We start from the raw sequence: 26633 nt of genomic DNA, 5'->3' as shown, positions 1-26633 counted from the left end.
ATTAATTTCATGTTCCTTTCTTCCTTTATTTTATTCTATTTAATTTTATGAATTTATCCAGAAAAGTGCTTGTCAATTCCCTCGATGTTATAGGAAAGCCGAGAGGAACAACGAGATATGGGAAGGTAAAAGAAAAAGAAAAGGGAGTAAACCAAAAATCACATGATTTTTGGATTGGGATTGTTTTTTTTTTTTTTTTTTTTTTAGAAGGGGTAAGAAATAAAATTAAGATGTTATAAAACTTCGGAAGAACGTCACTCTTTATGCATGTGCTAGAATAAGCACACTGACAAAACTAGGGAAAACTGGAAAATCAAGTGAGGAAAAAAATCATTTGAAATGTCTTCGATCATTCACCATATATATTATTAAACCTTACCCCAAATTAAATACCAATTTTATTAAGAAATAAGTAAACTACATTGAAAGAAAAGTCATAACATATATATGTATATGTATATATAAATTAATAGTAATAAAATAATAATAATAATTCCCATATGAAACCAAATAAAATAAAAATTTACATTAATATTGTGGATATATATAGAGGAGTGATCAATTTACACAATATTAAATTAAAAAAGTTTTACACATTTTTATAACATTTGATTTTAATAGATTTAAAGGATAAGAGACAAGTAAACATAAGAAAAAATAATTTAATTTTATCATTTGAATCTATTAAAATAAATGGTTAAAAACATATGTAAAACTAAAAAAATTTAAATTATATAAATTGATTTTCCTTTTATATATATATAAATTGTATATATAAACGTCAAACAACTAAAACGTTGGAAACTACAAAAGCCGCCATCATCGCGTCTCCGACGTACAATCCAGATGATCAATGTCCATTGATGATAGTAGCTTAGCTTTGGTTCAAATGCCTATATATCTATTATATGCAACACGTACTAACCAAGCGGCTGAGATGTCCCTTTTTAAGGTTTTAAGACTCTGATGGGTAAGCCTTTAGGGAAGTCGACAAAAGGGAAGGCAAAGGCTTGATCATTATCAGCTAACTCCCACTGGTAGTTGAGGACCAAATGGTGGATGAAAACGGCCATTTCCAGTTTAGCCAGTTCAGATCCTGCACATAGCCGTGGTCCTCCCCCGAATGGCATGAAGTGATTGCTGCTTGTCGTCGTGGTCGGGCATGAAGTAGACGACGTCGTCCCACGATTACCATTATTTTGCTAAATATCAAAATGAATACCAGATCAACAAAGAGAGTTCAATAATCTACTTAAGCAGTTAAAGAATTACACCAAGAAAGATGCAAGCATGAAATTAAGATAACAAAAGGAATATTGTATATATCATAACCTTTTTTGAAGCCGCTTTCGGATTGACAAACAAATAAACTTAATTAAATTCATGGTTGATCATCCGTGTAATGCAAAATGCAATACGATGGACTATTGGTCGGCCTTTAAAAATGTAAATTGAATTTGATTGGACGGGACCGATACAATTCATGCACACTGATGTTTTTAACAAAATAACAGTCCCTGTCGACTATTGTATGTAACAATCATGATTGATAATGGCAGGAGGAAGATTTTAAGTAAGAAACTTTATGAGAAAATATCTAAATGTACCAAACTTGCACGTATTTGTAGCAAAACACAAAAAAAAAAAAAAATGTATGGAACGTGTCCCCCCCCCCTCCCCCCAAAAAAAAAAAATTCTTCTGAGATTAGTCATTCTATCAACTTTGGTACAATTTTGTATGGTTCCTTGCTCTCTTTAACCATCTGGGTAAATATGAATCTTTTAGACTTTTTTTTTCCGTTTAATTACTGACAATATTTAATTTGTTTGTAATTTTTTAATTGGACCAGTCTATGAACTGTAATTGACCCACCACCAGATGGCAAAAAGGACACCCCCCCTGCACGTGCATGCGAGAACCCCACAGCCACATGGGGGCTTTAATCATAATCTTAAAACCCCACACCTCCCTACACGCACGAGAGTAGAGGCTGGACGACCCCAAACCCCTAAGAGCTGGTCTGGTCTGCTTTACATTTACTGGGTTTTTGCTCAAATTTTCCATTTTTTTCTTGAAGGGACCTACGTCTGAACAGCATCGCAACAACGGTTCATTGATCATGACAGTTCATGTGTTTAGACGATCCGTTGGATCATAGTTTTTCTCTTTCAGAAATTTTCCTATGCTTATTTGCCTTAACCTGATGCGACATTAATCAACGGCTTTGATGGAACTTGAACTATATATATATATATATATATATATATATACCCCACATGATTTACATGTTTATACGAATTATCAATTCCTAAAAATTCCCACGCTGCTAACAATGATGAAAAATTTTTGTATTCAGATTTTACCAAAAAAGAAGAGAGCTTTTGGTCAATGCTATCATTCCCCAAGAATGTTTTTCAAAAAAAAAAAAAAAAAAAGGAAGGTATTAATGTCCAAATGAATTTATTTGTAGATCACCAAATCTATGCTATGCTCCTCATAATTAATTGTGACCACCTATCTTGTGTTTGCATAACATATATGTCTCAAATTAATATTTTAGTTTTTTTTAGGACTTTATATTTTTAATATGTATTTTGAAACAAAAATTTAATCATCAACCTAAAAAATACTTGTACTAATTATTAGGCCAAAATCTCCAATACTATCGCAGTATATATATTTTAAACATAGTTCGAACACATATGTAATTTTTTTTCTTTTAGATTTTAATTTAATTCTTATGTTTTCATTTGCCTATGAAATTTATATAATAATTATGTGTAGATATAATTTTTTTTTCTATTTTTAATCACATTTATCTATTTAAAATCAAGCAGAGGAGTTTAGACTTAAGACGCATCTTCATATTTGTAAGATATATTTCATTTCTTTCTCCTTTCAGGACAACATGATTGATCTCAGTTCCTTACAAAATAGTGATAAAGATTGACTGAGTCAAGAGTTATGAGCAAAGTTTCATACTCTTATCTTTTTCTTCTTATCTTTTTTTTTTCTTTGGTTTATTATCATTTTTCAAAAATTAGTTTGATTATTTATTTTTTGGTATCCCAAGGAATATCTAAATATTACAGGTGCAAATTTACAGAAATGAAAAAAAAAATCTAAATATTAAAATAAATCAAGAATAATTATTACAAGGCATGATCTCTTAATTAAGTAGACTGACCTGCCATCTCCACGGATTGAAGTGTTGAGGTTGGTCAAAAAGACAGGGATCCAAGTGCACAGCTGCAATCACCGGAAGCACTTTCCAGCCACATGGAATATCATACCCTTTTCCAGCACACAGAAAAATTAAAAAAAAAAAGTTTCAAATTCCATTTTTAAATTAGCTGCTTGATTAAGCCAGTAACAGCTACTTATCAACACAAATAAAGTATATATAAGATTATTATCTTAAACTTACCTTTATACCGAACATCTTTGAGAGCTTTTCTGTGGAGAAATCTGACAACATTTCCAAGCCTAAGTGTCTCACTGATAACCTTTACAAAGTAAAAAAGAAAAAGAAAAAATTAATATGATCTTGATCATATTAAATGACCCAAAAGAATGTAGATTTAAGGTCACTTAAAAGAGCATACGCATTGTGTGAATTCCATTTTCTTGTAATCATCCCAGTTGAGTTCTATCTCCCCTGATTGCTTCTTGGCTCTGGCAATTTCAAGGTGTTCTTCCTGTGTTTAATTGAAATTATAAAAGAAAATGATCAATCAAAGCAGTTGAATTGTACGGAAAAGAAAGATTGCACTGTTAGAGAAATGGTCGGTAGTTGCTTACTCTCAACTGTTGAATGGCCATGGGACAACCTGGCAAGAAGTAGATGGCTAAGGCTATGGCTACAGATGAAGTTTCATGTCCAGCAAAAAGCAAGCTCAGAATCAAGTCAAGGATTTGCTCTGTCGAAAGATTTGAATCCTTCAAAACCCATTCAAGAAGATCATCTTCCATTGAAATATTTTCTTCTCCCTCCTCCATTTTCCTTTTCCTCCCTTCCATTTTTCTCTCAATAAATTTCAGAATAGTTGATCGAGACTGTAAAAAGCAGAACAAGAAACAAAACTAAACAATCAGATTCATGAGTTAGAACCCATATTTAAAAAAAAAAAGTATATCTGGGATTAATTTGATAGTTTACTTTTAAGGCTTTTCTATAAGCAGTTCCAGGTAAATTTAAAGGAGCTGAAACAACTCCTTTCATGAAAGTAACATATTCTTTCTTGAGCTGCTCAGTTTCAGGATGTCCAGGGTCCATGCTCATAATATTTTTTGCCATCAAATTGAAAGTGAACTGCAAAACAAATTCCTTTAAAAGATAAGCTACCCAATTTTTCTTGGCTATATACAACTTTCGCGATTTTTTTTTTTGACCTTTTTTGCTTCATCCTGAGCTGAAAATTTACAGTTCTCTTTCCAAGTACTCAGAACAAGCAAGGTATGCTTCTCTACTTCTCTCAACAGATGAGTCCTCAGCCTGGCGTTGCTCAAGAAGTTTAGTGATATAATTCTCATGTCTCTGTGCATGTCTCCAACTAAAACCAACATCGACCATTTCCCAAGAATGCCACCAATACTTCTTGGATAGCTGCACTCAAATAATCTTCCTTCGTTTTGTAATATGAACTTGTTCAACCCAGCATCGGCAGAGACTATTGTTTTCTCGCCAAACAAATTTGATTTGTAGATATTCCCATACCTGCATGTTATTAATTGAAAGTGGAAACAAAAGCAAGATTTTGCTTTACTTTTCTTGGTTTTCTAATTGGGAAAGTTCAATTTTTTACCTTGATATGTGCTGTTGCATGAATTCTCCTACTGATATAGCAGAGTAAGGCTTCAAGTAACCGATTGTTTCTCCGACAAAAGGCCACCCCATGTTCCCTGGTGGAAGATTGAATCTCCTTTGCTTTCTCTTGATGAGTATGAAGAACAGAATCAGAGATAAGATAGAAGGAAGAAACAAGAAAATATGCTCTGAGTCAGGCATGGAGACCGACTCCTCCTTCCTCAGATCCTCTCCTGGCTCCTTCTCTCTTTCTTTGTTTGAATAACTTGCTTGGTTTCCCAAGAAAGAAATCAGATATCTACTTTCGTTTTCTGAAAAGCAAATTCCATTTCTGGAGTTTTTAAGTCACTTGTGGGCAGTTGGCTTTGATGGAAAAAGCTTTAGTAAATAGCTTTGAATTAGAATTAGCCAATAAGCTTACGTTTATGATCTAACAAATTGGATGAATCCTTCTATAACCTTTTAAGCCAAAAGAGCGGAAAGCGGCAAATAATTGATGGGATTTACACTTAAGAAAGTGTTTGCCTTTCACAAATAAAAATTTCAAATTCGTAACATTATTTTCTGATGATCAAAGCTTTTTGCTGCATCTGTTTTCTTTATTCTGATAGCCAATATATAAATGCGAATAAAGGAGCAATTGCTGCCCCCTTTTTTTTTTACAGTAATTAAAAACTAATTATGAGTGGAAGGAAGTTTTACTTTTAACTTTTTTAACAATATTAACTGTCAGTGATTTTATGTTGGTTAACAAAGCAAAAAAAAAAAAATCCCATATAATATAATTTTATTGGATTTGGTTTGCATCTGACAAAGGACGGAGATATGATTTTATGAAACATGTATTTCATGTCCGTATACATATTTTTTCATTTAAATTATGTTATGTAATTATTTATTAAAAAAATTATTTATTTATTATATAATCTTTATAATAATTAAATAATAAATATTTATTTCAATGTATTATATATAATAAATAAATAATTTTTTATTAATATAATTATGAGATATGATTTACATAAAAAATATATATAAACGTCAAATAACTATTTCATATAATTTTATTTTTAGGGGTGAAATGAAGTTTCATGCAAACAGCGGAGTCAAAGGTCTAACTGTGATAACTGCGGCATAGCCCAAAAGCACTGTCAATGGGCAGAACACCAACCAGAAGCGGGCCAATGTGGTTCGGACAGTCAAACAGAGTGAGAGGCCTTTGCTTTGCTTTTCTTTTTTTTATTTGGATAGGAATATATATTTCCCCAAGAAAAAAAAAACATGAATGAAACTCAAATATTAAACCTCACATTGCTTAAATATTAGTTTTATTATTATTAATATTATTTATTTTAAAAAAAATCAAAATATGTGACTTAATACAAAAGCAAGTACTAATACTTTAAAAGAATTAAAGTTTTAACTTTGTGGATGATAAACTATGCTTTTTTTGTCTCAAAATATTTGTTATATATAGATTTTTATGAAGTTTAAAAAATTATTGATTTTAACGTATTTAATATTAAAATTTTAATTTTTTTTTGTAAAATTAAAATTCTATGATTTTTAATGTCAAAAAATAAAAAAATCATAAAAAATAATTTTAAAATATAAAAAAAAAAGAGATTTAGATTTTAAAAAATAGGACATAATTTTGAGATATCTCAAAAAAAAAAAAAAGGATAGACAAAGAAAATGGGACATAGGGATTATGATTTTTCTTATATATATGACAATTATATTTGAATAATTATTTTCTTTTAATTAATTTCTTATTTTTAGTTAAATGTGATACAAATTTATACCACTTATGTATTATCTTATAGTTATCATTTATAATTATTTTTTTTTACAAAAGAGATCACAATTTTAAAATAAAAAATATTATAAATTTATTGGATATCACTTGCATAAATAGACTAAGTTAAATCTTATGTTTTATTTTTAAGATTTTAATATATGCAATGTGACACAATTATATTAAGCTATATTCTATTGATATTCAAAGCTTTTTCAACCTCATGCAATTAAGTTGACAAGCACATATGTATGATATGATTTATTGAAAAAGATCCTCCTATATAACTGAAGAAGATTTAATTGAGGTTTGTCAACTTTAACCTTTTTTTTTTTTCTTGCATGGAGCTCATTAATCATGGCATCAACGTAAACATTAAGTTTTTGATTCTTCAAAGGTTCATTTTATTGGATAGCAAAGGCATAGTTTATTTCAACTTGATTGATGATTATGACTGCTAGCTAGATGCTATTTACCAACCATTATTGATATCAACCTTCTCATTTTCTCATTTCTAATCATGGAGAAATCTTGGACGTGCGACAAAGCAAGGCCCCCACCATTTTCTATACAAACGTATATTACGAAATGACTTTTAACTTCAAAGATTACACCTTTTTTCCTCTCTTTTTCATCATTAACCACCCTATTAAGGCTATAATTTTGATAGCGAAAATAACAATCTCCACAATCGAAACAAGCATATTAAAAATTGAAAAGCATTCTCTCTATTGTTAATAACTAGTAAAGATATTTATTACTGTTGACTAATTTTATTTTACATATATTAAATTATAAAGCTTTTATAATATTATATCTTTGCAAATTTTTTATGAAATAAGAATTGTATAAAAATATAGACATTTATTACGTCTAAATTTGATACAAAGAAAAAATTTAAAGATTCTCATTTATAATAAAAATTTACCATTAGTAACTGAAATTCAAAAGTTCACAATTGAAAATTTAAACATTCAAAATTTGAAATTCAAGAATTCTCAACTTGAAGTTCAGAATTTCGTAATTAAATTCAAAGACTCTCGATTTGAATTTAAAGGCTTGAAAAACATTTAACATTCTCCCAAAAGTTCAAAGATTCATAAATAAACTAAATTAAAAAATTCACAAAAGTTTAAGGTTCACAAAAGATTCAAGATTCACAAAAGTTCAATAATTCACAAGAGATTTTAGATTTGCAAGTGATTCAAGACTTGCAAAAAATTTCAAAGATTTGTAAAAGATTCAAAATTCACAAAGATTTAATGATTTGTAAGAGATTCAAGATTCGCAAAAATTTTAAGATTCGCAAAAGTTCAAAGATTCACAAGTTTCAAGATTTGCAAGTGATTCAATATTCATAAGAGATTCAAAATTTGTAAAAGTTCAAAGATTCGCAAAAGTTCAAAGATTTGCAAGTTTCAATATTTGCAAGTGATTCAAGATTTAAATTCAAATATTTGCAAAAGATTCAAGATTCGTAAAAATTCAAAGATTCACAAGAGATTCAAATATTCATAAAAATTCAAAATTTTGAAAAGTTCAAAGATTCACAAGTTTCAAGATTTGCAAGTGATTTAAGATTTACAAAATTTTAAGATTCAAAGATTCACAAAATACTTAAGATTCGCAAAGATTCAAAGATTCAAAGATTCACATAAGATTCAAGATTTGCAAGAGATTCAAAAATTCGTAAAAATTCAAAATTTTGTAAAAGTTCAAAGATTTACAAGTTTCAAGGTTTGCAAAAATTCAAAATTCGTAAAAATTTAGGATTAAAAAATTCACAAGGAATTTAAAGATTCGCAATTGAAACTCTTAAAAATTTAAATCCAAGATTAAGGTTCTCATTCGAAAATCTTAGAGATTTACATCTAAGATTCAAAAGTTCGCATTTGAAATTTTTTTGAGATTTTCATCAAAGATTCACATTTAAAAAGATTTTCTTAATAATTTTAAAATCTTATCCTGATAAAACCTCATGGACAAAGGCTTAACAATTTTGAAAAATATAAAAAAAAAGCTCTTCTTATTAGAAGCTCAACAACTTTTAAAATAAAAAAATATTCTTATTTGAAAGAGATCAAGGGTTCATTCAAATATTCAAATCGAAGATTCAAGATTTTCACCGAAAGGTTCTTTAGATTTATATAATTCTTCGAGATTTGCATCAAGGATTCAAATATTCATATTTGAAAATCTTAGAGATTTACATCCAAGATTCAAAGATTCGTAATAGAAATGTTCAAATCTAAAATTCAATTTTTCAAGGATTCGCATCAGAGATTCTTACCTTGAAATGAAAAAACTTTTCTAAATAAAAGCTATGAAACTTTAAAAATTGGAAGAGTTCCTTAACCAAGGTTTACCAACTCTTCTCGAAATCATTTTCTTCATCTAAAGGTTTCAACCTTTATCTTCACAAAGTTTTCCTTATACAAGGATCAAAATCTCATTAAAAGGCTTTATTTTTGCAAAATATTTCCTCAATTGAGGATTATTACTTTACTCATTTTTTAAAAAGTTTTTCTTCAGAAATCAAAATCCTATCTTCGAAAATTATCCTCCAACAAGGATTAAAATCTCATATTTAGAAAAACTTATCAAGTAAAAATATTTCACATTCTCACTATTTCAAAATCCAAGATCATAACTTCTTACCAAACAAATTACATTAATGTAATGTTTATGAATGCAATGCATGAATCCAATGTTTGTGAATGCAATTCTAATTGTGGCAAAAAAAAGTTCTCAAGATCATTCTAGTGTCTTCATTCTTTAAGTTCTCAAATCTTTCTTTTTCAATTTGTTAGGTGATCATAACTACCCTATGATCTTTTTTTAATTTCATCATTTATAATTTTTCTTTTCAGCTTCTCAATACTAATAATTTCAAAATTAACTCACAAATTTAAATAACTGATCCATTACCATTTCCATTATTTGCTCAAAACTTACAAACTCTATTGATTGATCCGTTGCTATTTTCATCACTTGGTCATCATATCCGTAAAACATTTTTTCATGTTTCTTTCATCTTTCTCATTTCATTTTTTTTTCTATTTGTCATCTTGGATTTCTTTTCAAATGAATGCAAAAATCTTTTATGAACATTATCATTCATTTATTAATCATCATTTCAATTTCATGATAAGTATAATACAATCATACATTTCCTTAATTGGTTATAGGGATACAAAAGTTAGTAAAGAACAAGAAAAATTAGAAAAAAATGAGTATTTATTATTAAAGGGAATAAAAGAAATCTGACTAAGAACAAATAAAAAATGAATAAAAACAAATAACTGTAACTGTTTGGGTGCGATATCAACATCTAAATAATGAATATTCAGGTAATTTTGAATTCTAATATAGAATTCTTTCTCAAAAACTCACTCCATTGAGTTCCCAAATTATTGAGCTTATCAAACCTTACCCCAATTTAGCAGAATCATTAGTTGACATTGATATATTTTACACAAATTTTTTTACCTAAATTATCTTTTCAGGTTTTCAATTTGAGCCTTCCTTTTCTTTTTTTTTTTCACATCTTTCTCATTTTTCTTTTTTTTTTCTTTTCATTTTCTTATTTTTTCATCATTCTTTTTTCTTTTCATTTCTTTTTCACTTCATTCATTATTTATATCCCCATATAATTTCAAAGCAATCCTAAAACACTGGAACAAATCAGGATCTCATTGTCTTATCATAAGTATGCCTTAGTTTAATATTTGACTCTTTAATTCAAGCACTAATATTTGACCAAAATAGACTTTTAAGAGACGTAATGTAGACTAAGGTGAAGGATTATGAAAAAAAAAATAAAATAATCTTAAAACATATGTTTAAATGGTTATAAACCAAAGAATTATTTTATCATTTGAAGCATATTAGCATTTGCCCTATTTTTTCACGTTTCATATTTTCTTTTTCTTTTCATTTTTTTCATCTTTTTATTTGTCACATCATTTCTTCTTCATTAGCTTCTCTTCAAGAAGAATTTATTCACAAAGAGTTTCTTCCACTTTATTCCTCAGATCATTTGTGGCATTCATTTTTCTTTTAATGAAAGGGTTTTTTCAATCTTCATCCTTAAGACTTTTTGTGATTTTTTTTTTTTTACAAATAAATCTTTCCCAAAATTTACCCCTCAATATGGAAGGTGATTCTTGGTTATAATTTTTTATAAAAATAATCATAATAGACTCAAATGGGATAGCAAATAGACAAATGTTATTTTCGTGAAAGGTAAAAGAAAGTTAGCAATTTTTCATCTCAAATATAAATACTTTCTTTGAAAATCATTTATTAAACATAGACTTATCTTGTGGATAAATTATCATAAAAGACCCATGCTTACGAGACATCTCTATTTTGCTTTTCAATGAATGGTCAAACAATATTCACAACTTGCTTTTGAACTCTCTTTACATAACTTGCACAACTAATCTTCACAGATTAAGTTTATCAATATGAATGAATTTTTAAAATTGAATCCCATATTATAATTATTATTGTCTGAACATTCACTATTTGAAATATAAGAATTCGTATAAGAGAAGATATGAAAAGATAAAATCATATAATGATGTTTCACCTGAAAGAGAAAATGTTATGAAAATACATCCCATTTGTCATTTTTATTAAAGTGACAAAAAATAAAATGAATTCCTAATACATAAAAGAAATCTTAGTATTATTCTAAAAAAAATCTTAAAATAACAAGTAGCTCTAGACAGCTCCAACTATCATCATCATTGTTAAAGTTATGCCCTCATATGGTTAGGTTAAAAGTTTTCATCAATATTCGGCTTATCAAAACTCACCAAGCCTACTCTAATCAAACTTTGCACTTTGAGCTTAAAAGCATAACAAGTTTCTACAGAGTGACTCACGTTTTCATTGTGATAATCACAAGTGACATTAGCATCATACCCTTTTGGATATAGTGACTTTAATGATTATAGAATAACTAACAATACTAAACCGTTCTTGATTAGTTTTGAGAATAGCTTAGTGTAGGTTATAAGGATAGGATCAATGTAAACTTTCTCTTAGTTGTTCATAGATCTTCTTAAACCACTTGTTTGGCTATTAGGCATTGAAACTGGTGTAGTGATAGGACTAGACCCATAAGTAGGTGTTTAAAAGGTTGGTTGGTAAGTGGGTGGGTAAATTAGATGTGGCACAGATTGGTAAAGGGCTTGCGTAATTTCATTAATTGTTGGGTAATAAGCAGGATAAACCTATGGTGGATATGAAATATAGCTTCTAAATTGTTGTCCCTCAAAATTCACAACTTAAGCTTCAGCTTCTTTTTGTTTAGACATCCCTCCTTTCTTTTATATTGGTGGTCTCTTTTTTCTTAAGCTTGTCACTTTTGATGGCGAAGCTATCCTTGAACTATATGTATCATAGTTATCATGCTCATAAATGTTTAAAAATTTTCAAAACCTAACTTGTTTAAGGATCCTATATGCATAAATGAATAAATGCATTGAATGCTTGACACAACAAATTATGATGCATAAATACATGACTATATGTACAACAATGTATAAATGGATAAATGAATGCATTTGCTAATGTTTGTCATATTATAATGCACAGATGAATGCATATGTTAATGATGTTGTATTAAAATATGACATTAAACAACTTAACCATAAATAAGAGATCAAATAAAATTTCACATAAATTAATATAAATGAAATTTAAAAAGTCCATTTATATGTCCTAACTGAGGTTACATTCTAATGATGGGTAGATATGGCTCTAACTTAAGGTTAGCTTTTTATATTTTACTACATGTGGTTTAGGTTAAATCTAAAAGTTTTCAAATTGTTCTCACATCATTATCTATCATAAACTAGTAAGACACTACAATCCTTACCCATCAAAGGCTACAAATGAAAAGGGTTTAATTTGAATGAATGTATTTTGCTAGTTCATGCAGAGACATAAAATCTCATGAAAGCATAAGTACTTTATTTTCTCTTACGGAATGGAGTCCAAGTATAAAGCTCATATTATGCATATACAAGTAGATGATAGAATATTAAAAGTTAAAAAAAAAAAAGATCAAGAGCATAAAAAAAATCTTTTTTAAAAAAAATTAGGCTTGGACAATACAAATTCATTTATTGGTCTAACTCTCGACAATCCCAAATGAAGTCATCAAATGTCATAATGTATAGATCCGTAGAGCTATCATTAGGTTTGATTTTAAAGAGTCGCGACTAATTTTTTGTTTAGATATGATTGGTCACCTAACAGAATATGTCCTATTTTAAAGAATAATCCCAAGCTTGACTTATGTGTCTTTAAAATGTAAATTCATGTCTACGAAATTAGATGTAGGTGTGGGAGTATAGTTACATGTATGAAAGGTTATAGTACCTTCATAAAGTTCATCAAAGGATGGTACTAATTTGATTTCATGTTATCCAAACCTTTGAATATATTTATATTTTTACCAAGTAAATTTAATATTAAAAATTACTTTAAAGTTACTCATATCGTTTAGCAGTAATTTAAGATAATTTTTTTATTTCAAGAGTATTTATGAAGACTCGTGTCCTACTTTGAAAATGGTTCATTATCAGATTCATTAATGTGTTCTTTTTTTCAAGAAATTAATTTTGAAAACAATTAATAAAATCATCCAATCTTTTGGTAAGATTTTATATCTATGCATATCTCCCAATCGTTTAATAAGATTTTTATTTGAAAAACCTTTTTTATGAAAATTTTAAAAAGAATCATTATATCTTCCAATATTTTGGTAAGATTTAACTCAGAGATTTAAATTCTCCAATCATTTGGTAGGCTTGAAAATTTATTTTTTCTTTAGAATTCATTATTAAATTCTTCAATTGTTTGGTAGAATTCACAATTCAATATTTAAATCCTCTAATCATTTAGCATAATGAAAAATTATTTTTCAAAATTCATTATAAAATTTTTCAATAATTTAGTAGAATTTGTAATTTAAAGATTTTTGAACTTATAAAAATCCTATATCATGAATTAATTTTAAAAAATTTATTATTATTTTATATATTTTAAAACATCCATAAACAATAGCATAAAATAAATAAAAGTAAATAAAAATTATACCAATCGGACTAAGTCTAAGTCAAAATCCAAAATAAATTGAGCTTGGAATGGCCCAACAAAATTCTAACTAAGCTTGAAAAAAAAGGGTTAGCTAAATGATTTGGGTTCACTAATGTGCTTGAATTTTCTTCAAGATAGTGAACGGGCTGGGCACTGTTACGATCGAGCTCCGACAGTGGAATGAAAATGGTGAAGAGACAGTGCGATGGTTTTGCTTTTGTCGATTGCTTTTTGTTTTTTCTCTAATTATTATGTTCCTCAACACAAAACTCCTAAAAGAAAATTATAATTATCTAAACCTAAAATACCAGAAAAGATTATAAAAAACTTTTAATTTTTTTGTTTTTACTTTTTTTTCTTGATTGTTTTTAATTGATCATAATGGGGTTTTTTTATAGGCCTCTAATCCTAATTACAATAAGAAAATGAGTTTTCTTGGTTTAGATTTCCTAATCAACTTCTACCTTGAATTTTTAATCCAAATCCAACTCTCAAACCGATTCCATTTTACAATCCTTTTTCAATTAGAACACTTTTAATTCAACAATCCAATCAAAATTAAATCCTCTTTAAGTTTCAACAAAACAATTTTTCCCTTTTTTTTAAAATAATAATAACAACTCTAAACTATGGTGTAATCGAGCCGAGCTAAATCAATACACTATAATATTTGAGCTCGAGCTCGACTTGAAAATTAAAACTCAAAATTCGGCTTGAGCTCGACTAAGTTCTATTTATCTAGCTCGAGCTCAACTTAAAATAAAGTTTTAACCGAGCTCAAGCTTGCTCGATAAAGCTCATTACCCAATAAAAATGTGTTATTCATAGTTTATAGCACATTTTCTCCTTTTTAAAGCTTTTTAACTAAATCCCCATGCTTGTAAAGCAAATAAGCTTTGACAATTAACTTTATCATAGCAAATAATTTAAGTTTAGTGAATGTTTAAAGGTTGGGGCATACATCAAATTTGTTGAAGAAATCAGCAACTTTTCATCTAAAATTAACACAAACCCAAGTCTTTTCTATCTAATTAAAATTGAAAAACAATACATTTGTAGGCAGAAAAAGCAATACCTAGAAAGAGTGAAAAATGCAATGATCTAACCTTAAAGAGTGAGAGTTGAAGCATGAATAAACTAATGGCTCGAACATACCTAGCAAAACAAATCTATTGAAGGAGCAAAATGATGATAAATGCAACAAATCAGATAAAAACTAAGACACCAAAATTAGAAAAGAATTTTTTTTACTTGAATTCAGCCATAAACTAATGTTGATCGAAGGTAGGGGTAGGCATATGCATACAACTGTTAAATTTGTAGACAGCTATGTTGAAACAAGGTATGAAGGAAAAGTGCTAGAAAGGAAATGGGTGGCTACTAGGATAAGATGAGAAAAGAAAAAAGAGAGGCATCGTTGAAGAAGAATAAAAAAAGAAGAAGCAAATGAGTTTAAGGTTATATATAAATATATATATATATAACGGTAAAATTATAAATTTTAATTAAAATAATAAATATATATATATAAATAAAAAATCTCTATTAGACTCGCGAATTACTCGAATCAAATTTTAGGATACTTGAATTTGGCTCGATCGATAAGTTGAGCTATTCGTGTTCAAGTTTAACTCAATAATAACTAAATCAAATTCAAATTTTATTCGAATCGAATCTAAAAAGCTTACGAGTACTGATGTTTCATTTATTCCCTACTCTACACTAAATATAATACCAAAAATAAATTAAAAACATTTAAAAGTTAATCTTAACATAAATTAATCCCAAACTAAATGGAAGTGTCTACATTATATTTAAGTTGAAGTTATTTATTTATTATTAATTAATTTGAAATTAAATGTTTAATAATTACTTTTATCATAAATTAATACAGAACAATTCCTTTGAAACAAATTTAGTGTCGATACTTATAATATCAAATTTTATTTATTTATTTATTTAACATTTTGATCCTAAATTAATTTTAAATATACATTAATCACCTTAAAATAAAAGCAATCGACACATAATTAATGAGTATAATAATAGTAATCATAATGGAAATATTTGGATAGATGGACTGTTGGTGTTCATATCATAATTGTAATTGATTAATCTAGACAGATTCATCAATATTGGTGTTCACGTGAAAGCTCATTGTGCCAACTTATCAGAGCAAAAGTTCTCTCCTAAAGAATCCACATGCTTTACTTCAAGGAAAAGTTTTTCTCTGCAGGCAAACACAATGACAATCACCAAATTCAGCCTTCATCTTAGCCTACAAATCCTAAATTGTACTTACAGGATCCAAGCCATTAAAGGATAAATGTTTCATCAATAATAATTTAAAAAAAGAATTTATTTTGTTAATTATTAATTAATAAACAAAAAAATCAAATCGTCCAATGAGGAACCAGTTTAATGTGCGAAAACAAAAGAAAAGCAAATCTGTAGATATATATATATATATATATTATTTACGTAACCACTCGTGCGGGTGAGGAAGACAGCCAATGATTGCAGGCATGGGCAGGGGTGGGGAATGTAACACGTGGCGAAGTGTACACGTGTGGGTGAAAAGACGCATGGCCCGGCAATTTTAATGCCCAACAACCCTGTACTTTACAGCCGGTAGTGTGGGGGCGGTCCTGACCCTTTACAGCCCGATTTGATTTGACTCCATTTCTAATCTATCTAGGAAACACCCTCGAAAGTCTAACAAAGGGGTTCTTCGTCTTCCCATCACAATAACCCTTAACGGAAAGTAATATTTTCTCTTTTTTTTTTAGGTAATATTAACTCGATTGTACGATTATTATTTTACACAATTTATAAGGTAAAAATTTACAAGTGAAAATTTTACTTTATTGAGTCAAAAAATTAATATATTATAATGTATCTTTTATTTTATTATATTAATTTATTAATTATTATATTTATTTAAATAAAATTAAATCTAACGCACATTTTATAAAACAACAAAAAATTTTAAAATTATAAATTCGTTTTTATCATTAAATTAAATTTTTTTTTGATAAAAGATTGATGTTATTAATTGTTTTAAATTGAGCCATAATATTTTTTTTATTTTTTTAGGTAAGAACATAAGATTTTAACTTATTCTTTTAATAAAAAATCATGCACAATTAATACATCAAATGCTCGATTTTATTTTCTTGAAATTTGTTCCCTTTTTCTTTAAAAAAAAAAAAGGTGGAAAGATTGCTACGCGGGGGAGTAGGCATATTTATTGACAAGAGCAGATTTACGTACGGTAATGAGGAAATTAAGTAGGGGTGAAGCAAGGATTTGCTTTGCTTTTTTTATAGTAGTTCATTACACCTTTTTGTAGAGCAGGGAAATACGCATGCCGCGGCCACATTCTGAAAAAATAATTACTATTACTACCACTAGCATTCAACACTCTTGTGGTACTGCACCTTTCGCCTGATCGCTGACCTCCTTTTCTACTGCTGTTACGTTTCAATCATTTAGATTTTTAAGACTACGTCTGAATGAACACTGCAATGGCCAGTCAACTTTTTGCAGGTCCAATCAAAGTAACAGGTTGGCTACGCTTGCAATACTATTGCCCAATGTTCTCGTTTCACTGTTCATCCAAATATAATGAATATTAAAGTTTTGTTGATAGGAAGGATGAAAATGAGTAAGAAAAAATTATTTTTATTTTATAATTTAATTATTAAATTATTGTTTTTTATTTGGCTACGCTTGCAATACTATTGCCCAATGTTCTCGTTTCATTGTTCATCCAAATATAATGAATATTAAAGTTTTGTTGATAGGAAGGATGAAAATGAGTAAGAAAAAATTATTTTTATTTTATAATTTAATTATTAAATTATTGTTTTTTATTTTTATTTATTTTTATCTTTTTTTATCAAGTAAAACATAAATAAAACAAAATTTTCTTTTTAATATTTCATCTCTTATTTATTAGATATTTAACTTTTTTTTCAACTTTATTCATGGAAATACATTTGTTGATATCTGAAGGATGATGATGAACAAAACGTTCCAAAGAACAAAGAACCGTCTGCCTGAAATAACGGCGCTTCAACTTGCCGTTCCTAAGGTCACCAATGAAATTGATGAACGTTAAAAGACCATGGGAACTGGACTTGTCGAGACCCATGTGGTAAGATAAGAAAATTGGAAAGCATGTCTCAACTTAATATTAGAACTATTCTTTTTTCAATTCATGCATTAAGAGTGTTCTAATCTTATAATTTTGAGTTCTTTTTCATTTTTCTTCTAATTCCATTCATAAATAAAAGTATTTATGATAAGATCGAATCAAATTTAATTAATCTTTCAAAATTTTTATCTAAGGATCAATCCAATTCATCAAACCTAAAAGGCTCGAGTTTTCAAAATAGTATAATATTTGAAATTTATTTTAAAATTAAATAAAATAATTTTTTCAATAAAATAATATCTTGAACTAGATGGATCAAACTCGAACTCAAAAAATCATGTCCAAAGTTTAACTTGAATAATTGAGTTATATAAATTCATAAACTAAATGGATAGTTTGACCCATAAACAAATTTATTTATAATAGTCTTTCTAATAATTTCATGGTTGAGAAGATAGACTCAAAAAAATTTTTCTCCCTCCTTTTTCAACAAATAATGAACTTTTTCCTAATAAAGGAATATAAACAATCTATGATTAATCTATGATTTGGCCTTCGGTCTTCAACAATTACGTGTAAGTATATTTCTAATCTTGTCAAATACATTTCATGTGTGACAAGAACCGATACTTATTCATTGCATTCATAATTAAGTTCAATAGAACTAATTTGTCTCACATCAACTATTTCTTGAAATATTTTTCTTTCTAAAAAACAAATACAAACATACTATATATATGATTTGGTCTTAACAATTAAGTGAAAGTATATATCTAATCTTGTCAAAAGCATCTCGTGTGTCACATGAACCCATGTTTACTCATTTCATCCATCATTAAGTTCAGTGGAACAAATTTGTCTCAATCAACTTTTTCTCGAAAAAAGTATTGTTACGATTTCAATATATATGAAAAGCATCAAAACTTTCACTTTCCAACCAGTAAAACGCATGAATTATTAGTTGTTAGCATTTTCTTTTGTTTGGTATAACTATAATTTTGAAAAGAAGAGAGTCAAGTTTTTTATACAAAAGATCGGGCCACATATAGCCGAATGATAGATAAAAAAAATTATATATCTTAATATGTGAATTCGATATTTATTGAATGTTATCTTTTAAGATGATTATTGAATAAAAAGTATAAAAATTACTGACATATTAGAATCCAAAATCTAGAGAGACTAAGCCATAAAAGGCCAGCAAGCTGTCAAATAATGCATTTTGCTATTGAGTTGTATATCTAGTATCTTTATCATCTCCTTGCATTTTGATGTATGCACTTATCCACAAATATTGTTTTAGACTCCAAATTCCAATCAGGTTCTAACAGCAAAGACAAGAGACTCCCACTGCATATTTGGACCAAAACTAAGTAATGCCAAAATCGATGAAAAAGAAAGGGCCTTAGCTGCATGATTTAGTTTATTATCTTTGTTGACTAAATTTATTTGTGATATGCGTCCTTCCAAAAAGATTGGTGCCACTTTCTATCTATATCTATCAAAAAAATGTCTTATTCTTAGAAAAAAAAAATTTTTTGGACCAACTTTTTACTTTTTCTTTATATAAATATATAGCTTTCCAATACCTATAAAATCAATATCTTTGAGAATTGGAGGAGAATTTTGGACTAACACATAAGAGATAAAAGAAGGGGGAGAAGAAGAAGAGCATTTGGGGTCCCATTTTGGCAAGAAGCAGCGACAACCATCAAACCTCCATCACCCGTCATGATTGTGAAAACAGGGAGAGGGACCTCAATGATTGCTCACGCCCGGGGTGGAACAAAAAAAGCGTGGCACCACCTTACTCAAGGAATTTTTTGAAGCAACAATCAAAATGATGACGTTTTGGTCTCTGCTTTTTTTATTTTGCTAATTTTAACAGTGCATTTAGATTGAGAATTTTAAAATTTTGAAGATTTTTTAAATATAAGCATTTTAAAATGCATCAATTAAAAAAGTTGTATTGTTAGGATAAATATTTTTTTAAATAAATTTTTTATTATAGAAAATTAATGAGATAAAAATAATTACAAAAAAATGACATTAAAGATAAAAATATTAATACAATGCAATATGAGTATCTTTAAGTACATAAAAATATATTTAATATTATTATATAAAGTAATTTTCATCCAATGTATTAAAAATAACGAATAAAATTATCACTTATTACATTTAATACAAATTTATTATTACAAATAATATATATTAATTAACTTTAAAAAGTATATTAAAAGTATCCATCAGCAAAACCTTGCTTTCATTTACCAGCCAAAGTTAAAGTCAGAAATCACAATCTTTGACTACTTTCATTTTATTTTAATTTAATGGTGAAGAACTAAGAACCCTTTTTCTTGATTTATTTAATTGTTTCTTTTGGTTTTTATATGGCAGTGATTTGAGCCTGGAACATGCAAATGCAAACTCTTGGTATTTTCCATCATGTCTCTTGGTTTAGTTAGTGGTGGATAAATATGTATTGTTTTGGAAGGGCCAACCTTGACATGATTAAGGAAAACATTTTGAAAGATTAATTATTCTAAAGATGTGGATTATCCAGGCAATTCAAGTGGATTATATTTACTAATGACGACGACGACGACTCTCGTAGCTTTAAAAGGTGTGTTTTCTAGAGAAATTAACAATGCTCCTTTAATTTCCATTTTCATCAATTCCAGTTCAAAAATGAAACAAAACAAAAAAAGAAAAGAAAAAAGAATGTGTTCATATCAAGGGAATATGGAATGAAGTTAATTTGCCCTTTTTCGATTTGGCTTTAGTTTGGAAAACCAAATTGGCTCACTCTAGCTTTTGCTTTCTGCTTGGTTGAATAATCATCTACTGATGGTTAGAAGGGTAAGGTCTTTCTTTAGTTTCCTTTATGGACTATATATTCACTGGAAGTAGACTCAGAGTCCTGACATTCTTAATTGCAATAATTCCTTAAAGATTTCGATGATCATATTTGGCTTTGAAAATGGCATGCACCCTTCTTTTTCACACCTTTTTTTCTCTTCATTAAACTGCTACTCCCTTGAAGTTTCTTTCAGAATAGGCAACAACACATCATTGCATATCCAGTCATGCCAAATATCCACTTCATGCCAACATCATGTTTAGATAAAGGTGCTTTGCAGGGTCGCAGGGCCACACTACCTTCCCTTTTTCTTTCACCAACAGAAGAAATGCCATGCACCATTACCATGAATGGGATCAAACCATGGTAGACGTCCAGCTCCTTGAAATTAAAAAAAAAAAATGAAGGAAAAACATTACAACTCTCAGTTTAACCATATTTTCAACCTCCCATCTGCTTCAATCTAACAAACAAATCTCATACAGATGTAATAGAACATCAACCAAATGGCTGCAGTAAAGAATTGTATAAGAATAAATCAGAAAATAAATTCCAACTCTACCGAGTTTAGAGAGGTCAAACAGAAAAGTTAGAAAGTACTGACATTTTTACGAAACAAAGGGCATTAACCATTAATTCGAAGAAGAAACTTAAATCGATTGCTACAACAATTAAATATCGGCATATTTCTTACCCAACTAGTAGAAAAGAAAGAAGGCCCCCCAACATTCCTTTGGAATGCATGTGTTGGAGGGCCAGATACTCATTAATCAAGAGCAATCATGCCATTTGTTGTCACGCATTACCATCACTTAATTTTGTTCTCTTACTTTTCTCCTTTGTTAATGATCACTGGTACCTTGAGCCGTATTTAGGGTGAACAGAACAAAATGGTCCCCTAGGAAACCATGACGGTATGGATGTTTGTTAACAGAAAATTACACCAACAAGCAAAAGACACAGTTTTCATATTTCAAGCTGAACTTTGAAGCAAGAAGACTGATGTTCCATATATTGTAAACTAGATCACAAATAAACAGTTAATGACATCAAATTTCAAGTGTATTAGAAGAAAATCAACAAGATTATAAATCTTATCCTAGATACTCTGTAACAAAATTACTTCTCAAGGAATCAAAGTATCTTGCTTCATATAACCACTTTCTTCCATTTTAATGTTTTCTCTCTGTGCGTGCACATCTGTGTGTGTCTCCCCTTTGGTTCTCATTTTACAGGAATGTTGTTGTTTTATTGTACACAGAACATTAAATAATTAAATTTCCTGCAACCCCAGATTTCTACAGGTACCTGATAAGATAAATGACGGCCAGATGTCTATTGGCTGAACTGTTAAGTGTTACAGTTTCAAAGTGCCTGGAAAATTACCATGGGCTTTGTGTGTCTTATGATGAAAAATGAAAAGGAAACGACACCATCTACATTAAAAGAAGATGGTCAACAGTCTTCACTGACCAAGATCAATTTCCAAGCTGTGTGAATGCGCCCCGTATGTTAAGCTGGGTAGTTGCCATTCAAGGGCAGCTCATATCAATGGAAGTACTTTCAATGCCAGAAAAGGCTCACATAGACAAAGGTAATAGAAATTTTCTCTCCCTCTTCTTGACAAGAGCCTGTCTATTACTTCTCAGGCAAACAGGAAGAAAAATACCAAGGCATATAGCAATAAAGGACAGCCAGACGTGCCTAAAATAAAGGGACAAATAGGATAGTATAACTAGAACAACAAAAGCAAAGGCCCAAAAAATAGCCACAGCTACATCAATCCTGCATGAAATCAACAGAATCTCATCAAGAACATGTAAAACCAAAGTATGCAAGAGAAAAGCTAAAAAGCATGATACGTTAAAATGTTCGCAGTAGGATTTTTTGTCTGAAAAACTGAACCCCACTTAATAGGGATGAGAGAATAATTATAATCTCACAGGACTGGCACTATACTTCTATATCTATAATGATGTCTGAGGAAAGACAAGGCTAGTGGAAAGATTAAACAAGGAATTGTTATGTTTCATCCGATTGATAGATGGATCAGCTAACTATGACTCAAAAACACTAGAAAAATCATCGACATAGACTCCGTATTTCAACAGAAATCTAAGTCTTAGCCATCCCAATTAAGGTGATCCCTGTCAACTGTCGTCAAACTAACTGTAGCCCACATCTAGAATTAGCAAATTGCTATATTCATTCCAAATGGCTGATATATTTGAGCAGCAACAATATAAGCAGGTCTAATTTTGTCTCAGCTGGTCAGTTGTTTGTCCCTAGTGAAAGTGATGAAACCCAACTAAAAGATGTATCTCTGTCAATGAGTAATAACTCTTGTTATCTGCCAAGAAACCAATGTACTTAGTGATGGTAACAATCTTCCATCTGTAACATTTATCAATCTTTACCAGTGCGGAAATTTGCAGAGTTTCCTTCTTGAATATACATTATGAAGGCAATGGAATGGAATAGTTAACAGGCAGGAAGTTTTAGGTTTTGAAGCAACCATAGTATACAGCTTCGCTTAAGGTCATTGTCAAAATGCATTACTTCAGTTTCAAACAGTAGAGATAGCTCGTAAGTCAACTGTCTTTCTAAATTATCCACCAAAAAGGTTATCAGAGCAAGTATAACTCAAAGACCTTGCTTTCAACCAAAAATAATAATAAGTTCAAATCTCTACAGTTAACACCATCGTTAAGAGCCTTTGTCGCAGCTTAATGATTCTCCAGTGCTGCACCTAAGTACCATCCCCCAAATTGTTACAAGTGTAATAGCATATGGTAAACTCCAGTTGAAGCAATTACAGTCAATCATCAAGTGTTCATCATCAAAAAGCTTCAACCAAAGACAGACTGTTGAGGTGAACAGGTAATAGTGATTACACTATTAAAGGCCTTATTAAAGTAAGATGACATGGTGGGTGCTCTCTGGAACTGGATATCGCACTTATTTATCAGGTCCCTAGAGTAGTTAATTACCACAATTTGATCTTAGTATGTTCCATTTCAAAGCAACAGGACTATCTAAAACTCAACTTGAGTTTGGGACCAAAAGAGGGCTCATCATACCTCTTTTCAGTAGTATGCAAGATGATTTCATTACATATAAAATATGGGACTCAAAAATAACTGAGTCATAATCAAATCAACATCAAATAAAATGCATATTTCCAAATATTGATAAGCAAAAATTTAATTTCCGTGTCAAAATGCAATCAGACAATTGTGACTAAGCAAATTCCATGACCTTGTTGTTATAACTCAGATAAAATTCAGGAGCTTAAAGAGCGACAATGGATATTGACATAGCAACGAATCTTTAATAACAATAAGTGAAAAGCTTGAAGAAAATATGTGAAATGACTACCTTATAACTTTACAAAAACAATCTTTTTATTCAGAATGTTGAAAGTTTACTGCAGAATGGCTAGACCCTAGAAGTAGGAATCTAGCTTGTTTTTCCTTCACACGATATCCTGTCCCTTTCAGATAGCTTATTTGAAGTGTTAGAGGAAATTTCAAGTTACCCTAGCTGGACAATCCTAACTCCTCAAATGTTACACCCACTTCCAGAAAAAATGAAAGGTAACTAACCTAAAAGCCATTCTTTGGTTGCTTTACAACTCAACTATTACAATTTCAGTAGCGAATCGAATATGCTCCTACTTCAATAAGATCAGTTCCACTTCAAATAATAACCTTGGGATAAACAATAAAATTTCAAACAAGAATCAATAATTTATCGCAGAGATACAAGCAACACCAATGAATTTGAAGAACATTCTAATCTTCAATCAGACTTGAAAAAACCCAACCGCATCCACAAGGTTCCACAAGCTAAAGTACTTGCAAGACCCAATTGCTAAATAGGGCACTCAATAATTTTGCCGCCAATTATCTATCTTAGAAGCTTAATGAGCAAAATTTCTCATTTTGTTCAACTTAATACTAGTTAATACCAGCAATATGATCATGGAAGTTGGAACAATACCAAACTTCCAAATTTTCAAAACCATTTAGTATCGAAGTTTAGAAAAAAAAAAAAGTGCTTTTGATCGAATCTAGACCTCTCAGTTTTTTTATCCCTTAACCGAGAAAAAATTGAAAATTTTTAATCTTTCTGATTACTAATCGAACAAATAAGCAAACATATATAGAAACATGCAAAAAAAAAAAAAAGACGAAATTTAAACGTAATATATTGAATAAAATAGTAAATAAAGGGAAATGAAAATAAAAGAGGAAAAAATAAAAAATAAACGTACCAGGAAGTGATATGGGGTTTGGGAGAGAAAAAGATAAGAGCAGCGCACTTGTTTTGAGATCGGATCTGGTAATCTCTGATTTGCTCTACGAGTTTAGACCGAGTTATCATTTCTAGAAACCGGAGATCTTTCTTCTCCGATCTTTGTAACCAAACACTCTCAGCTTCTCTCCTAATAAAATTTAGGATAGTAAAAGCTCGAACCAAACACCTTTTTCTTTTTTTTTTCCTGTTTTATAGCTGGAACTGGAATTAGAAAGTATCTTTGTGATCGATTTTGTATGATAAATTGAACCAAACGGAGGGGAGAGGGAGGGAAGAAGCCGAGCCAGCAGAGAAGATTTTGGTTCGCTTCTCTACAGTGATTTTTTGCTGAAGTTGATGCCGAGGGTAACTGCAATTTTCTGATTCGGGTATAGAAAGTTCCGCAACCCGGATGGATAGTCCATTTTGTCCCTTCAATAAAACATTTTTTTTTTTTTAACGATTCGGTAGTCAGGATAACTTAACCTTAATCCTTATTGGATTATTAAAGAGGTGCTAAATTTATCCCAATCTTTTCTTCTCATATATATATATTTTTTAATTTTTTTAAGTAAAATTATTTAATTATTTTTTTATATAAAATTTTTGAAAATAAATTTATAAAATATCATAAATTTTTTTAAAAATAAAATTTTGAAAAATTATATAACTTTTTTTAAAATGAATTTCGAAATATTATTGACTTTTTAAAAATCTATTTTCATAAGTGAGATAATAAAAATTTAAAAAATATTTTAAATAAAAATTTTACTATTTCACTTTTTGTAAATGAATTTTTGAAAAGTCAAAAGTTTTTAAAAATTTATTTTCGAAAAGATTTATCATTTTTCATAAATTTATTTTTGAAAATTATATAATTTATCAAAAATATATTCTCAAAAAAATATAAAACTCCATAAAATTGTGAGGAGAGTAATTAAATAATTTTATTTATAAAAAATTTAGAAAATAAAAAATTAAGGTGTGAAGAAAAAAAATAGAGGTATATTTAGCACTTTTCTTATTTTAATAGCATTTCTTCGAATTCATTCAACTGTTTCGACTCAATTTATTTAAAATTTTATTATTAAAATATTTTTTACAAAAATTTAATCCTAATGAAACATTTTTTTCTTATTATTTATAAAATATTATTTTAAAAAATATCAAATATATTAATAATAAAATTTTTAAATTTTATAAATAAAAATTAAGAGAATAACATACTTTTTAGAATATATTTAAAAAATAAAAAATAATTAATAAAATATTTCTTAAATAAAACATTGCTACCTAATGCTGATTGATTTTTGAATTAGTTGATAATGTTAATAAAATTGACGGTTAAAAACTATAAATTCAAAAAAATTTATATATGCATTATTTTTTTCAATCAAATAAGTACTAAGGTAGAGAAATTCAAAAGTAAATTTCTTAAAAGCTTCAAAGAGATTAATTCTCGTATGGATAAAATATGATGAATTCCAGCTTAGTCTTTTTAACCGTTCTACTGACGGTTAAGTTACATTGACGGCCAAGTCTTCTGGTTTGCTCGTGATTCTTGCATTTCAGGAGTAGCGTATCACCTCC

General features: G+C 29.0%; 1 protein-coding gene and 1 long non-coding RNA gene across 2 annotated transcripts; both read right to left on the bottom strand.

The window, feature by feature from the left end:
• Nucleotides 1-730: 730 nt before the first annotated feature.
• On the bottom strand, nucleotides 731-5137 carry LOC111292390 (cholesterol 22-monohydroxylase CYP90B51-like). Its single transcript, XM_022884765.2, has 8 exons — nucleotides 4807-5137; nucleotides 4394-4718; nucleotides 4161-4313; nucleotides 3803-4057; nucleotides 3607-3699; nucleotides 3429-3507; nucleotides 3189-3295; nucleotides 731-1202 (listed from the first exon to the last, which is right to left on the bottom strand). The coding sequence occupies exons 1-8, from the start codon at nucleotides 5007-5009 to the stop codon at nucleotides 948-950; spliced, it is 1470 nt and encodes a 489-aa protein (XP_022740500.2). The 5' UTR covers nucleotides 5010-5137; the 3' UTR covers nucleotides 731-947.
• Nucleotides 5138-21788: 16651 nt separating this feature from the next.
• Nucleotides 21789-25546, bottom strand: LOC149516400 (uncharacterized). The gene is made up of 2 exons (XR_016345697.1): nucleotides 25021-25546; nucleotides 21789-22529 (listed from the first exon to the last, which is right to left on the bottom strand). It is a non-coding gene; the product is annotated as an uncharacterized LOC149516400 (long non-coding RNA).
• Nucleotides 25547-26633: the final 1087 nt, after the last annotated feature.

This window comes from Durio zibethinus, chromosome 10 (assembly GCF_047325235.1).
Source record: "Durio zibethinus cultivar Kanyao isolate XHJ-2024 chromosome 10, ASM4732523v1, whole genome shotgun sequence".
NCBI lineage: Eukaryota > Viridiplantae > Streptophyta > Magnoliopsida > Malvales > Malvaceae > Durio > Durio zibethinus.
This window is presented reverse-complemented; position numbering and strand designations above follow the sequence as displayed.

What these genes read in the sequence shown, in the direction of transcription:
- LOC111292390 (XM_022884765.2), bottom strand. Translation starts at nt 5,009, where the DNA reads ATGCCTGACTCAGAGCATATTTTCTTGTTTCTTCCTTCTATCTTATCT. An exon ending in AAATGGAATTCACACAATGC is followed by an intron (nt 3,508 to 3,606) that starts GTATGCTCTTTT and finishes TACTTTGTAAAG; the next exon opens with GTTATCAGTGAGACACTTAG. An exon ending in TCAATCCGTGGAGATGGCAG is followed by an intron (nt 1,203 to 3,188) that starts GTCAGTCTACTT and finishes TTTGATATTTAG; the next exon opens with CAAAATAATGGTAATCGTGG.